Here is a 15691-nt window from a genome sequence, read left to right on the forward strand (position 1 = left end):
TGTGCAAAAGATAAAGAGTGTTCTAAACTTAGGGTTTTTCCTCATTCTTGAGTGTGTTTGAAGCTGTGAGGTTCTTTCCCAGGAGGCTACAGCATTGTTGGCAGCGTGTGACCGGGCTGCTTGAGAAATGTCCCCTGTCCAAAAATAAAAATTTGCTGAAAATTTACTCGCCCTCAGTCCGTCTAAAATGTTAATGCGTTTGTTTTTTCAGAAGAACAGATTTGGAAAAATTTAGCATTACATCACTTGCTCTCCAATGGATTCTCTGTAGTAAATGGGTGCCGTCAAAATGAGAGTCCAAACAGCTGATAAAAACATCACAATAATCCACAATTGATCCACACCACTTCAGTCCATCAGTTAAGTTTGAATTTTAAGTTTATTTACTTTTCTGCTTAGCAATACTGAGATTGAATTATAGCAGAAAGTAAATTGAAAAATTACAAGATTTAAAAAAAAAACTGAATAATACTGCTCCAAAAAAAATGTTTTGTGATGTTTTTATCAGCTGTTTGGACTCTCATTCTGACGGCACCCATTCACTGCAGAGAACCCATTGCTGAGCAAGTCATGCTACATTTCTCCAAATCTGTTGCCTTGAACAAACAAACAAACTCTTCTACATCTTGAATGGACTGAGGATGAGTACATTTTCAGCAAGTGTTCAATTTTGGGTGAACTATTCCTTTAATGCAGTCCAACATTCATGCATAATTCACAGAGGTCTTCCATTCAAAATATTATGTACAATTAGTATAACTGTAACCCAAATCATGCTGCATAAACATGCTATGCTAAGGGTGGTCAAGAGGAATGAGTGGGCGGTATGACTAATATTGAATCACACTATTAGTAATATTAATAAATGAGGATGCCTCAGTGTGCTGTAGTTTAGAAACAACTCATCAGAGCATAAACTAACTAATATTTAGCTAACTGTAATGTCACAGTTTAGATATTTCTGTTAGAAAATCGAAATAAAAAGCCTGTTTTGTTCAGACCTCTGTTTTTATGTAGTTTTTCTCTCTAAAAAAGTAAATAATTGCATTTTCTCTGTCTACAGAAAAGATCATCGATCATATTTTACAAGCTACAAATAGATATTCTCTTGGTTCAGAACTGGACAGGTAATTATAAGATCCACATAAACACCAAAACACAATCTCACTCACTCCTTTGCTTTTGCAAGAACTATCCATGATGAACCATATCTCATATATTAAAAAAATATATTTTCATTCTCTAGACTTGTACAGCTGATCGGTTTCTATAATCATGTTTTGTCATTTTCTCCTGTAGTATAAGTTGTAAGAAATGTATTATTATTGGCAACGGAGGCATTCTGTTCAACAAGTCCCTGGGATCCCAAATCGATCAGTATGATGTTGTTGTACGGTAAGTTTTATTATAAAAGTAATATATTTTTCTCTCCTAATTTTCCACTTGATATTTGGCATGCTAACACAAATCAGTTGTTGTTTCAGAAGAGGAGCACGTTATTACATTTGATGACTGATTTTGAATACAAACATGAATCCTGAGTCCTGTACATTAATAGCAGAAAGTAAATGGAGACCGTTTGGATTTCATGTTGATTTGTCCTCTGGGTTTAGACTGAACGAGGCTCCAGTCGCCGGGTTCGAGAAGGACGTCGGCTCAAAGACCACCATGCGTATCACGTACCCTGAAGGAGCCATCCAGAAACCTGAGCGCTACGAGAAGAGCTCGCTTTTCGTCTTGTCTGCCTTTAAACCCATGGACTTCAAATGGCTGCGTCACATGGTGTTTAATGAAAAGCTGGTGAGGCGTCCGCAAATCTGACCACGTATTCCTGCTCTGTTTTTTTAATTTAATGCATTTTTTCAAATTTGATTTTATTTGTATCCAGCAATAAGGAATTCATTATTCTCAGTTCTGTTTTTATGTTTTAATGTTTAATGTTATTCCACAAAGACAGTTATTCCTTTAAAATCAGCACAGAAAATGCTAAAGAAAATGTCTGCTTATAGTAAATCAGTCAAACTGTTTAAAAAGAGGGTTTAGAAAGAGTATTTGCCAGTACACATTTACCAGTAGGGGGCAGCATAGTGTGTGCTCTGAACAATAATGTTAAATATGAATGCCTAGGGTCAAAAATGTATTTTTAAGACATTTGTAATTTTAGAAATAAGCTATGTTCTTTAGTTTTTTCCATATAATTCCATATAATAATGTAATCATAAATATCAAACACTTTTGCTGGAAAAAAAATTGCATACAAAATAGATCATTACTGATTTTTTTTTTTTTTAGCAGGATTCAACACGTTTTTACTGACGCTTTCAAGTCATTTTTGCAGTTTTGATCTCTTTTAGAGAGCTAGATATTATTATCTTGGTGACAAATCAGCAGAATTAGCATTTAAAAAAAGTTCTCGGAGTAAAAACAGATGTGCAAGATCAGTGAGTGTGATATTTTCAAAAGCTGACCACTTCTAAAGTTCAGTTTATGAAATATGGGACAGAGGTTTGTCACCACAGGTACCTCTGAAGCTGCATTGGGATTGTGGTGAATGGCGTAGAGTCAAACTATACAGCACTGTTAGAGACGGATGTGGGCTTTGTGTTTGTCGTGTCTTTGATATGCAGCTGTGTGCGAGGCCGATGTCTTTGTGTGAGTCAGCCAGTGTAGCGTTTCCTCAGGTGACTGACAGGAACTCAGCGATGTGCTTAATTGTGTGGTCTGGCCTGGAGAATGGCCACCTTATCTCCCCGGTTTGGGTTTAGTCAAGCAGCTCTTTCTCTGCATTATCTCCAGAATGCTAATGAAAATGGCGCGCACATTTGGCCTCTCTTCTGTTAGAGGACCTTCTCCCATGATGAAAGCTGACTCTAGTTCACTCAGCTCAAGGACATTTCCGCATTATTTGGATCCCCAGGTCACAGCGCTCTAATAAAAGTCACCGGTGTGTAACTGGTCGTGAGGAGTTACTTGTAATATTTCTGTTGCCACACTTTTAGCGCTGGATACTTTTCAGTGACTCTGTATCATAATAATAATATTAATTATTATTGTTGTTATTCATTTGTTCATTCGTTTATTTTTTTATTTTTTTTTTGCAGGCCAGAGTAGATATATTGTAGTAAGCAATGTTTTGGTTTTGAGTCGGATTTTGACTCCCTGATTCAAATTCAAATGTCACACATGTAATAAATTTATCTCCAATGATCTTTTTGGACTACTTTCAAAGAAAATGGCTTGTGAAGTCAGTCTCGTTGTAGAGATTTATGCAAAGCAAACCACATAATGGCCACACACAGGTAGTGGGAGATAAATTCAGTGTCTGACTGTATCCTGATAAGGTTAGTGGCTGAGATTTGTTGATAAATCTTTAGAAATACTCTATACAGCACTGTTTCCCTTGGGCAGCAGCTTGACTTTCTCTCTTTTCTCTCTCGAGTCTTTCTCTTTCTAAAAACACTGATAACGTTTCTTCTGCCTTCTATATACTGCTCCATTAGAATTCCCACCGCCAGCCGAAAAGCCATTAGGACTAAGAGAGAAATGTAGGTTCAGAGAAAAAAAAACAAATGAATGTCTTGGATCTGGGACATAAGTGTTCTTGGGTGAAGGGATCATAAAAAATAATTTTAAAAAAGTAAAATTTTCAAAATTTAAAGCCATGAAAAAATTGATCCTGAAGTATAAAAAAAAAGCCTGATGTGCTTATTTGGTCCTCAAGAAAGATTTCTTCTTATCAGTGTTGAAAACAGCTTAATATTTTTATAACTGTTGGATTCTTTTTTCTGTATTCTTTGATGAATAAACATTTCAAAGAACAGTGTTTATTTGAAATAGAAATCTTTTGTAACATTACAAATGTATTTACTGTCACTTTTGATCAATTTAATGCATCCTTGCTGAATAAAAGTATTCATTTAAAAAAAAAAAAAAAAAGTCTTGAGCAGTATCGTGAGCCACTGCATTTTTTCAGTATGCAGTAAATGCTGCATCAGATAGCAATGTAAAGAAAGCTGTAGATGAAATATTCATCAGTTATGGTTGTACATGAATATACTACAATAACTATGATATTTTGCAGGAAATGTTTAGCGTGTTCAGTTTTTGAATATTTAGTGGAAAACATGACTAGTGTTATTTAGTTGGTCTTAAATGATTTGCTTCTAAAAGTTTAAAAAGGTTTATGTTTCATTCTCTTAAAATACAGCTTACTCTGGAGGGGAAAAAAAGAAATAGTTTCATGCCATAGCGTGCGTTTTAAATAGATCCATTACCGTTTACTGCCAAAACAGTGATTTACTGAACAAACTAAACAATAAATGAACCAATTTAAGTCGAATTTATGTGTAATTTTGCGTAATGATAAACAGACTTAAACCGAAAAACTTTGCAGTGAAATAAATTCTTCAGATAATTGTTTTCAGTTAAAATGTCTCTTCCACTTTGAGAGCATTATCCGTCACTGACCCGTCCATGTGAAACATTCATCCACGTCCTACTGCATGCTACAATCACGGCTCTAATTTACACATGAAATTAAGCGGAACGTGTTAATTCGGTGAAGGTTTTGAAGTGTGCAGACTGTCTTGTAAATATTCTTCCGTTCAAAACATTCAGACAGGAATACTAATGAGGATAATTGGGAGGTCAGAGATGAAGTAGATATTTTTCCTTTGTGTGTGTTTATTGGCCGTAGACTTCGCTTGTGATTCTTTGACGCAGAAATACTCTCATTACTTGAATCTCTGTTGATTTGGAATTAAATGGAAGCTATGTCTTCTGAAAGCAAAACAGCGGCCAAGATATCTTGTCGTAAATGATGCGTCAAAACAGCTAAATCATCGGTAGTCTTAGTGCGGCCTGTTTAGACTAATGCCACCATATGTGAGATGTTAGGCCAGCCCAAGATCTGCCGAGGAGGTTTTGGTGGTGTCAGCTGTCCTAGCTGTGGACGGGTCGTCGCTGTCCTGTGCTTTTGTCTCCTCTTTGAAATCAGCTTCAAACACGGCTATATAGAAAGGCAAACATGAGCAGGTGGATGAGGGGTCAATAAACTAGCTGCTGTTGTTTCCACTGTTGGTGCAGTGAGTCACGTCGAGCTGCTTTGGATGACTAATTGCAAAAGACAAGAGAAGGAACATTGAAAGAACATTTTAGAAGACGAGATTAAAACACTAAAGGAGTACAGATTGTATTCGAGAAGGTCATATTTAATTTGGCATCATTCAAGAAGGTTTGAGATCATTTTGAAAGCATTGTAGAAGAACGAGAAATTTTAACAACAGATTAATGAACAATTGAGATTTGATCTGACTTAAATTTGAGGTCGTTCAAGATGGTTTGAGAACATTTAAGAAGTGATTACAGTAAACTTGAGAAGGTTTGATTTTATTCAAGAAGAGAAGTAATGTTGCAAGAAGATTAGGAAAATGTTTGATTTAGAAAATTGTCACATTTGAGAATATTCAAGAAGATTTGAGGAAAAGACTCTGTAATCTATTCTTAAATGTTCTCACATTAAGATGATTTGATGGGACTTGAAAAGGAACCTTACAAGGACTTTTCACAAGAATTTGAAAAAAAAAAAAATAGAATGTTTTGAGAAAATTCAAAATTTGACGTGATTTAGAAGAGTATAGAAGAAACGTTTTAAGAACATGTGACTCAAATTTGAGGCCATTTGAGATGATTTGAGAGCATTTAAGAAGAATACAGAAAATTTTACTCAAAATAAGAGGAAGAACATTTCACAAGAAGATGACTGAATTTGATGATGATTTGATGTGACTCAAATTTAAGAAGATTTAAGAAGAGAAAAAATCTGTAATCTATTCTTCTTCTCTAACTGTTCTCAAATTAAGATCTGATGTGACCTGAGAAGGAATATTGTATGAACTTTTTACATGAGGTGACTTAATTTGAAAAGGTGATTTCATTTGACTAAGATGATTTGATGTAACAACTTTGGGAACATTCAGGAATGTTTGAGATAATTCAAGAATGTTAAAGAAAAAGAGATTATTTGAGAGGATTTGACCAGAAGGGAAGAGAAGGAACATTTTAAAAGCGTTTCACAAGGAGATTTATAAAAGATTTAAAAAGAAAGATTCAGTTAGACTAAGATGATGTGATGTTACTCAAATTTGAGAACGTTCAAGAAGGTTTGCAATGATTTGAGAACATTTAGAACGATTTCGAGAAAAATTGAGAAGATTTAATTCAACTCAAGAAGATACAACGAGACTCTAAATGTTTGACCCAACAAACTCAATTTGAAAGCTATTTAGTGGATCCTTTTTGTCTGAAGTCTCTAGTGATCTCTTATTTTCTGTCAGCATTCTGATTCAGACCATTCCTGTGATACTGAGCATGCTGTCTAGGTAGGCAGCTCGCTATGGTTCGGAACAGAGCTGAAGTCTTATGAATCATTATATACAGCTTTGTATGACATCTTCAGCTTACACTCCGCAATACAATGGTGTTTATGAGTGTCAAGTGTCCTCAGAGTCTGGTGACTCAGACATGAGGAGACAGAGGGCTGGGGGTCAATGTCAGGGTCATCGGCCCCTACCACTCCACAGTCGGCTGCAGTAAACCACAGTGGTTTATGAATGCCACAGTGTGTGTCAGCCCGCTGGAAACTGATGGATTCTGTGATAACGTCTGCGACTCGCACCTCCAGAGTGTCAGAGCGACTGAGAGTGGCCATTGTAGTGAATGAGCTGCAATGGCTTCCAGCGCAGGGAAACACAGGGCCCACTCCACGCCCACAGGTTACAGCCTAACATCATCACTCAAAAATGTGTCAGGAACTCTTTTAACCAAAGCAAGGGAAGTTTGAAAAACTAAAGGGTTTGGGAATTACCCATCAGAGAAAGTATGTGTGTGGATGTGCACATCAGATAGTCGGATATGACCGGAAGTAATGAATGATTCTTTAAGTGAATCACTAAGAGTTCAGTCAGTGACTGGTTCGTTAAGTTGATTCAACTTCACCGTCTTTTTCAATTTATTTAGAGATTCATGTGCTTGAGTAAATCAGTCACGAGTTTTACTTTTGCAACGTAAGGTTTCCGGAAGTCAAATGCCATTCATTTTGTCCATAGAGAAATTGAGTTTTAAGGTTTTAAAGATGACAAACATATGCTCTTTTCAAGACAAACCTGAGCTTCAAGACAAGTATTTATATTGTCAGGGTCAAAATTGCGTGTTGACAAAGGGTTTATGATTTCATCAATTGCAATGAAAAGGCAAAGCACAAAAATAAAGTTGAATAATTTATTTCAATGAAAACATACTGTTAATAAATGCATTATTTATTCATTCATTCAACCAGTTATTATTGAAGATTAAATATTGTGTTTGTGCATCTATCCATCTATCATCTCTTCATCTGTCCGTCCATCCATCCATCCACATCTATGTACAGTAGTTAACCAGTCTTTATTGCAATTTAAATATCTATTTTATTTGTTTGTGTATTTATGTAGTTAACCAGTCTTCATTGCAGGTTAAATATCTATTTTGTGCATTCATTTATTTAGTTAGTTATAATGATGGACTGTACATTTTTAAGACTTTATAATAAAATGTAAGACTTTATAATAAAATCTTAGACTTTATAATAAAATTTAAAAGAGCCCTATTTTCATCTCTACTTATAGTAAATGACTGAATAAATTGGGAATAAATATTTTCTTTTCTTTCCTTTCTTTCTTTTTTATTTATTTATGTATTTATTAAATAAATGTATTTTCTTAGAAATGAATATTTTAGCATTTACTGGGATTATTGTAACGGTGTCGTTTTATTTGTTTTGATCTGGTTCCTGTGTAAGTGTTTTTGGATATGCATAAGTGCTCATCTTTAGAAATCTATTGAAGAATTATTTTTAAATCTCATATAATTTGGAAAAATATTTCCAGAACTAAATTTGCTGAAAAAGTTGGGCAATCATGATTTTTTTTAGAAAACTTTTTTTCTTACATTTAAATCTTATTTTTTGATTATTAATTATTTTAAGGTATATATTTTTATTTTTATATTCATATGTTTGTCTCAGTGTCATTGTATATCGTGAGCTCACATTTCAGCCAAAATCTAGCTTGTTATGCCATAGTGCTGTACATTCAGCAGTGTGGTCAGATTAGTTTTCCGCTTGTTGCTACGGCAGTGTTGAGTGACCGTGTCTGTAATACAGCACAATGAGCCATTTGGACGCATCGGCAGACATACATCAGCTAGAGTTCAGAGCTCGTAATGATTAGTCAGCTCTTCTGCAGGTCTGTTTCAAGCAGCTTGGTGACAGGTATCAGAGAAACTCTGCGTACAAAGACCTTGTGCGATGTAGGAGGTGGATCCTGCCACCGGGTGATTGATACAGGGTCTTCCTTGCCTTTGTGGCTTTGTTTGCGCTTCTTGTTTTTCATGGGGCTTTTAAATGGCCCCTCTCCTCTCCACGGTGCAGGGTATTGTGTTCATCTCTCTCTGCCTGAGCCACGTCACATTTTCCACCTGTGTGTTTATGACTCTCGCCCTATGAGTCCAGCATCCAACAACAGATCAATTCACCTCTGCTTCAGTGCTCGCTCAAAATATGTCAGCATTTTTCCTGCACCTGCTTTCTGCATCCTTAGTAATGCTGGCCAGGCCTCGAGTATAGTAATGACGTTTATGTAGTCACTTCTGAATGTTGCTGGGCTTTTTAAGACTTAAAAAATGAATGCATGACAAAAGTTTGTGATCAGTTAGATTTTTTTTAAAGAAATTAATACTTTTATTCAGCAAGGACACATTAAAGTTCTCAAAAGTGACTTTAAAGACATTTATAATGTTACAAAACATTTGATTTTCAAATAAATGCTGTTCTTTTGAACTTTCTATTTATTAAAAAATCCACAGAAATATGAAGCAGATCAACTGCTTTCAACATTTGATAATAATCAGAAATGATTCTTGAGAAGCAAATCAGCATATTAGAATGATTTCTGAAGGATCATGTGACACTGAAGACTGGAGTAATGATGCTGAAAATTCAGCTTTGATCACCGGAATGAATTATATTCTCAAATATATTCAAATAGTTTTAAATTGTAATAATATTTAACAATTTTGCTGTATTGTTGATCAAGTAAATGCAGCCTTGATGAACGTAAGAGATTTCGTGAAACATGAAAATACATACTAGTATGAAATTGGTATGAAATCTGATTAAAATTAAATTCTTGGAAATTTGTGTATTCAGTAACATATGCAATGCTCTATCAGTATCTAGAACGCTAGGGCTTACTCATGCAAAATAACAAACCTGACACAAATTATAATGTAAAAAGCTAAAAACATTGATAGCATTTGTTTAGTAATAAGGGAGGAGTTTGTGCACGTCTTAAACAAGGCCGATGTGACTGATACCTGTGCCGCGACACACGTGGTTTGTATTACACCAGAAAACCACAAGTAAGGCTCCCTGGGCCAAAGCCCTTGTTTTTGTGTAGTTGTGCGACCCTCTGTAAAGCCTGTCCCTCCCTTGAAAAGAAAACACGGGCAGGACGTAATTACGCAGCGTGTATATTTGTAGTAACGTGACTCGGGATGCCGTTTGATGAAATCCTACCGGAGTCGTTGCTCCAGGATGTCAAGTGGAGTTACGGCTTCTAACAGTCACTCTCTCCCAGGTGTGTTTGAAAGATCCTTCATATTAGCTGCAGGTGAAGTGAGCCTCCCATAAGAAGAGCGAGAGCTCTGTGTTCGGACACGCTCTTGGCTTCAGCGCTTTGCTAGCGTCACCCTTTTTATTCTGATTATCAAAGTAAGCGGCTTATTTACTCAGCTGAGAGCGTTATTCAGCGGCCGCGAGTGACTGTTCTGTGTCAGCTTCACTTTAGGCCTTTCATAATAGCCTATTCACAGAGCAGGACTGTTTGAAAAGAAAAGCTGGTAAAGGCCGTCAGTGAAGTCACGCAGGTTTATTCTTTTCATTTGTTTCTTGTATTAATTCAGTGTCTTCTGTGTTCCACTCTTGATGTCTTTCAGCGGAGTATGGAGGGATTCTGGAAGTCCGTGGCACGTGTCGTTCCCAGAGACCCAGAAGACATACGGATCCTGAACCCGTATTTCATCCAGGAAGCGGCCTTCAAATTCATCGGCCTTCCACACAATAATGGCCTCATGGGAAGAGGGGTGAGGAGAAAACACTGAATAAATACTGAAGCGGTCAATCCAAAACATGCCGTAATAGAATTGAAAACTCTCTCCTCTTTGAAAAAGACCAGAGGCCAGTTGCATAAACACAGCCTATGTTTTAGGAACTAGTTAAACAAGAGGTAATCTGTCTAATTTTTCGTATTCAAATTAGCTCAGTCTACGTTTTATTTACAAATCTGTAAATGATCTATGATTCATTTACAAGTCTGATTCACTGTAACCTTGTATTTTCTGATTATTACTGCAAATTGGCTTTTAACAAAATATTTTATGAAAAACGTAACATTTGCATATGTGAAAAATGTACAAACATGTATTTAAAAATCATTATAGAATAAAAATATGCTTAAAATATACACACAAATACACACTGCCCTGGTTTCACAGACAAGGCTTAAGGCTAGTCCCAGACTAAAATGCATGTTTGAGCTGTCTCAACTGAAAATATCTTGCTCTGACATATCTTAAAATATGTCTGTGCCATTGTTCTGTCTCAAGATGCACACCTGTAACGTTTTCTTCTCAGGCATTTTTATAAAAGCTGCTTAAATATTTTTATTTAACTGAGGTCTAGTCCTGGTATAAGATAAGCCCCGTCTGTGAAACCAGACCACTATGTTTTGTAAATTATAGGGGAAAAAAGTTTTAAGACTACTATAAGCAGTCACAGGTTTATTCTTGTAAGGTTTGTTGTTTTAGAATTTGTGAGTCAAGGTGCAGTGATCGAAATTTATTATGATTTTTTTAGTTCTTTTTTTAAATCATATATAGTTTTAGTTATGTAGTACATATATATATATATATATCAGTGGTGAGCGGTGACTTTTTTAACAGGGTATGCTGAGTGCTAAGATTAAGGCCCCCCCCCCCCCAATCGCTTTTAGGACACACTCAAAGAGGAAAACACCGTGGCAGGTGTCGATTTAAAAGTATGCACATTCCTACCTTAGGCTATTTGTAAATGAAATTCATCTCCAATCCTTCTATCGTTTCAGGTTTATCCATAGTTATTGGAATGCTAAAAAACAGCTGATTTTCCAAGTAAAAACCGCCAAATAACGTTTACACGTAGTTACGTTATGATACGTAATATTCAGAGCGTGGGGAGATGGGGGATTTCCCCGGACTACGTCTCTGCATCAACTGAATGAATTTATTTTTTATTCCCAGTGAATAGGAGTTAAAACTCCCACCCGGATGACAATAATAGACCATGCAAAATAAAATAAAAAAATAATAATAATAATAATATATTTAAAATATTGCCAAGTAACGTTGCAAACAACAATAAAATCACAGAAGGACTTTAACTGTAAGCGACACAAGTATACGGAAAACAAAGGTATTGTTTCCTATTTTTTCCTGATGTTTGTTATTATTTCAAATTTTGTATACATTTTTATAAACTTTTTTTTATTTATTTACTACTTAGGCATGTTGACAATAACGCCATCAACATTGTCTATGACCAGATATGTTTTTAGTGGACTTTCAAAATTTGCTTTGCTTGAGAAAGCATGAAAATATACAGTTATGATTTTTATTTTTTATTTTTTTCATATGATTTCGTAGGGTTAGTTTTGCATCAAACACAATGTAATTTTTGGCAATCGAGATCTGGCAGCAAAAGCGCATTTTTCCACCTGGGCGAGCGCTTCGCGGACAGCTTACCCCGCTCATGAAATCAGCCGTCGACCAGCTAAACACAGAACGCGCTACAATCCTGACGAGTCACAGCCACAGCCACAGAGCGGAGGCGCCAAAGCTGCGGAGAATCCGCTTACCCGGAAGCTTCCGTCACTGTCTCACTGACATAGATTTACAGAAAATGACCGTTTTTTTTCAAATAAATAATTTTACATACTTATTCCCAATCCCAACACTTTATTAAGCTTTAAGTCACATCTAAAATGACAAGCGATCAATTTATAATCATGTTTATATTCATTAGCCCGTGAACTCATTCTCTCAGACGGCCTGGGTATGCGGCGAATTCGCAGCTTATATGGACGGAACGCCACTGATAGAGATATATATATATATATATATACAGTGGGGCAAAAAAGTATTTAGTCAGCCACCAATTGTGCAAGTTCTCCCACTTAAAAAGATGAGAGAGGCCTGTAATTTTCATCACAGGTATACCTCAACTATGAGAGACAAAATGAGAAAAAAAAATTCCAGAAAATCACATCGTAGGATTTTTAAAGAATTTATTTGCAAATTATGGTGGAAAATAAGTATTTGGTCAATAACAAAATTTCATCTCAATACTTTGTTATATACCCTTTGTTGGCAATGACAGAGGTCAAACGTTTTCTGTAAGTCTTCACACACTGTTGGTATATGATGTTTTATTAACAAAGTTCGGGAGGAGCACGTCAGATACTTAGCCTAATTAGACACATGTGGTACGCCATCAGGCTAATCAAAACAAGGGTATAAATACAGCCGACCTACCTCCTTTCATTGACGGCTAATCAGCATCCCTCCACCACCCCTTCTCCACTACCATCACTAAAGTTCACAACACAGTAGGGGGATACTCTGGGTTCGGGCAATTCCCGAGCTCGGAGCCCTTTCCCAGGACAGCACGCCAACAACGTATTACCATACTCGCCAAATACGCATTACGTTACTCGTGCTAATATATGTAAGTGTGAACTCGTGAATTTGGCCCATTCCTCCATGCAGATCTCCTCTAGAGCAGTAATGTTTTGGGGCTGTCGCTGGGCAACACAGACTTTTAACTCCCTCCAAAGATTTTCGATGGGGTTGAGATCTGGAGACTGGCGAGGCCACTCCAGGACCTTGAAATGCTTCTTACGAAGCCACTCCTTCGTTGCCCGGGCGGTGTGTTTGGGATCATTGTCATGCTGAAAGACCCAGCCACGTTTCATCTTCAATGCCCTTGCTGATGGAAGGAGGTTTTCACTCAAAATCTCACGATACATGGCCCCATTCATTCTTTCGTTTACACGGATCAGTCGTCCTGGTCCCTTTGCAGAAAAACAGCCCCAAAGCATGATGTTTCCACCCCCATGCTTCACAGTAGGTATGGTGTTCTTTGGATGCAACTCAGCATTCTTTCTCCTCCAAACACGACAAGTTGAGTTTTTACCAAAAAGTTCTATTTTGGTTTCATCTGACCATATGACATCCAAATGCTCTCTAGCAAACTTCAGACGGGCCGGACATGTACTGGCTTAAGCAGGGGACACGCCTGGCACTGCAGGATTTGAGTCCCTGGCGGCGCAGTGTGTTACTGATGGTAGCCTTTGTTACTTTGGTCCCAGCTCTCTTCAGGTCATTCACTAGGTCCCCGTGTGGTTCTGGGATTTTGCTCACAGTTCTTGTGATCATTTTGACCCCACGGGTGAGATCTTGCGTGGAGCCCCAGATCGAGGGAGATTATCAGTGGTCTTGTATGTCTTCCATTTTCTAATAATTGCTCCCACAGTTGATTTCTTCACACCAAGCTGCTTACCTATTGCAGATTCAGTCTTCCCAGCCTGGTGCAGGTCTACAATTTTGTTTCTGGTGTCCTTTGACAGCTCTTTGGTCTTAGCCATGGTGGAGTTTGGAGTTGGACTGTTTGAGGTTGTGGACAGGTGTCTTTTATACTGATAACGAGTTCAAACAGATGCCATTAATACAGGTAACGAGTGGAGGACAGAGGAGCCTCTTAAAGAAGAAGTTACAGGTCTGTGAGAGCCAGAAATCTTGCTTGTTTGTAGGTGACCAAATACTTATTTTACCGAGGAATTTACCAATTAATTCTTTAAAAATCCTACAATGTGATTTTCTGAATTTTTTTTTTCTCATTTTGTCTCTCATAGTTGAGGTATACCTATGATGAAAATTACAGGCCTCTCTCATCTTTTTAAGTGGGAGAACTTGCACAATTGGTGGCTGACTAAATACTTTTTTGCCCCACTGTGTATGTGTGTGTATATATATATTTATATATATATATACACGATAAACAATTGTAATCGATTGACAGCACTAATATATACAGTGAGGAAAATAAGTATTTGAACACCCTCCTATTTTGCAAGTTCTCCCACTTAGAAATCATGGAGGGGTCTGAAATTGTCATCGAGGTGCATGTCCACTGTGAGAGACATAATCTAAAAAAAAATCCAGAAATCACAATGTATGATTTTTAACTATTTATTTGTATGATACAGCTGCAAATAAGTATTTGAACACCTGAGAAAATCAATGTTAATATTTGGTACAGTAGCCTTTGTTTGCAATTACAGAGGTCAAACGTTTCTTGTAGTTTTTCACCAGGTTTGCACACACTGCAGGAGGGATTTTGGCCCACTCCTCCACACAGATCTTCTCTAGATCAGTCAGGTTTCTGGCCTGTCGCTGAGAAACACGGAGTTTGAGCTCCTCCAAAGATTCTCTATTGGGTTTAGGTCTGAGACTGGCTAGGCCACGCCAGAACCTTGATATGCTTCTTACAGAGCCACTCCTTGGTTATCCTGGCTGTGTGCTTCGGGTCATTGTCATGTTGGAAGACCCAGCCTCGACCCATCTTCAATGCTCTAACTGAGGGAAGGAGGTTGTTCCCCAAAATCTCGCAATACATGGCCCCGGTCATCCTCTCCTTAATACAGTGCAGTCGCCTGTCCCATGTGCAGAAAAACACCCCAAAGATGATGCTACCACCCCATGCTTCACAGTAGGGATGGTGTTCTTGGGATGGTACTCATCATTCTTCTTCCTCCAAACACGTTTAGTGGAATTATGACCAAAAGTTCTATTTTGGTCTCATCTGACCACATGACTTTCTCCCATGACTCCTCTGGATCATCCAAATGGTCATTGGCAAACTTAAGTCGGGCCTGGACATGTGCTGGTTTAAGCAGGGGAACCTTCCGTGCCATGCATGATTTCAAACCATGACGCCTTAGTGTATTACCAACAGTAACCTTGGAAACAGTGGTCCCAGCTCTTTTCAGGTCATTGACCAGCTCCTCCTGTAGTTCTGGGCTGATTTCTCACCTTTCTTAGGATCATTGAGACCCCACGAGGTGAGATCTTGCATGGAGCCCCAGTCCGAGGGAGATTGACAGTCATGTTTAGCTTCTTCCATTTTCTAATGATTGCTCCAACAGTGGACCTTTTTCACCAAGCTGCTTGGCAATTTCCCGTAGCCCTTTCCAGCCTTGTGGAGGTGTACAATTTTGTCTCTAGTGTCTTTGGACAGCTCTTTGGTCTTGGCCATGTTAGTAGTTGGATTCTTACTGATTGTATGGGGTGGACAGGTGTCTTTATGCAGCTAACGACCTCAAACAGGTGCATCTAATTTAGGATAATAAATGGAGTGGAGGTGGACATTTTAAAGGCAGACTAACAGGTCTTTGAGGGTCAGAATTCCAGCTGATAGACAGGTGTTCAAATACTTATTTGCAGCTGTATCATACAAATAAATAGTTAAAAAATCATACATTTTGATTTCTGGATTTTTTTT

At 37.5% G+C, this 15691-nt stretch overlaps 1 protein-coding gene across 1 annotated transcript in view; it reads left to right on the plus strand.

Moving 5' to 3' along the window:
- Positions 1 to 15691, plus strand: part of st3gal3a (ST3 beta-galactoside alpha-2,3-sialyltransferase 3a) — a 48277-nt gene that overhangs the window by 24168 nt on the left and 8418 nt on the right. The window contains 4 exon segments of the mRNA XM_058778547.1: positions 1064 to 1127; positions 1300 to 1395; positions 1614 to 1800; positions 10033 to 10179. Of these exon segments, the coding sequence (XP_058634530.1) occupies positions 1064 to 1127; positions 1300 to 1395; positions 1614 to 1800; positions 10033 to 10179 (494 nt within the window).

This window comes from Onychostoma macrolepis, chromosome 06, assembly GCF_012432095.1.
Source record: "Onychostoma macrolepis isolate SWU-2019 chromosome 06, ASM1243209v1, whole genome shotgun sequence".
Classification (NCBI taxonomy): Eukaryota; Metazoa; Chordata; class Actinopteri; order Cypriniformes; family Cyprinidae; genus Onychostoma; species Onychostoma macrolepis.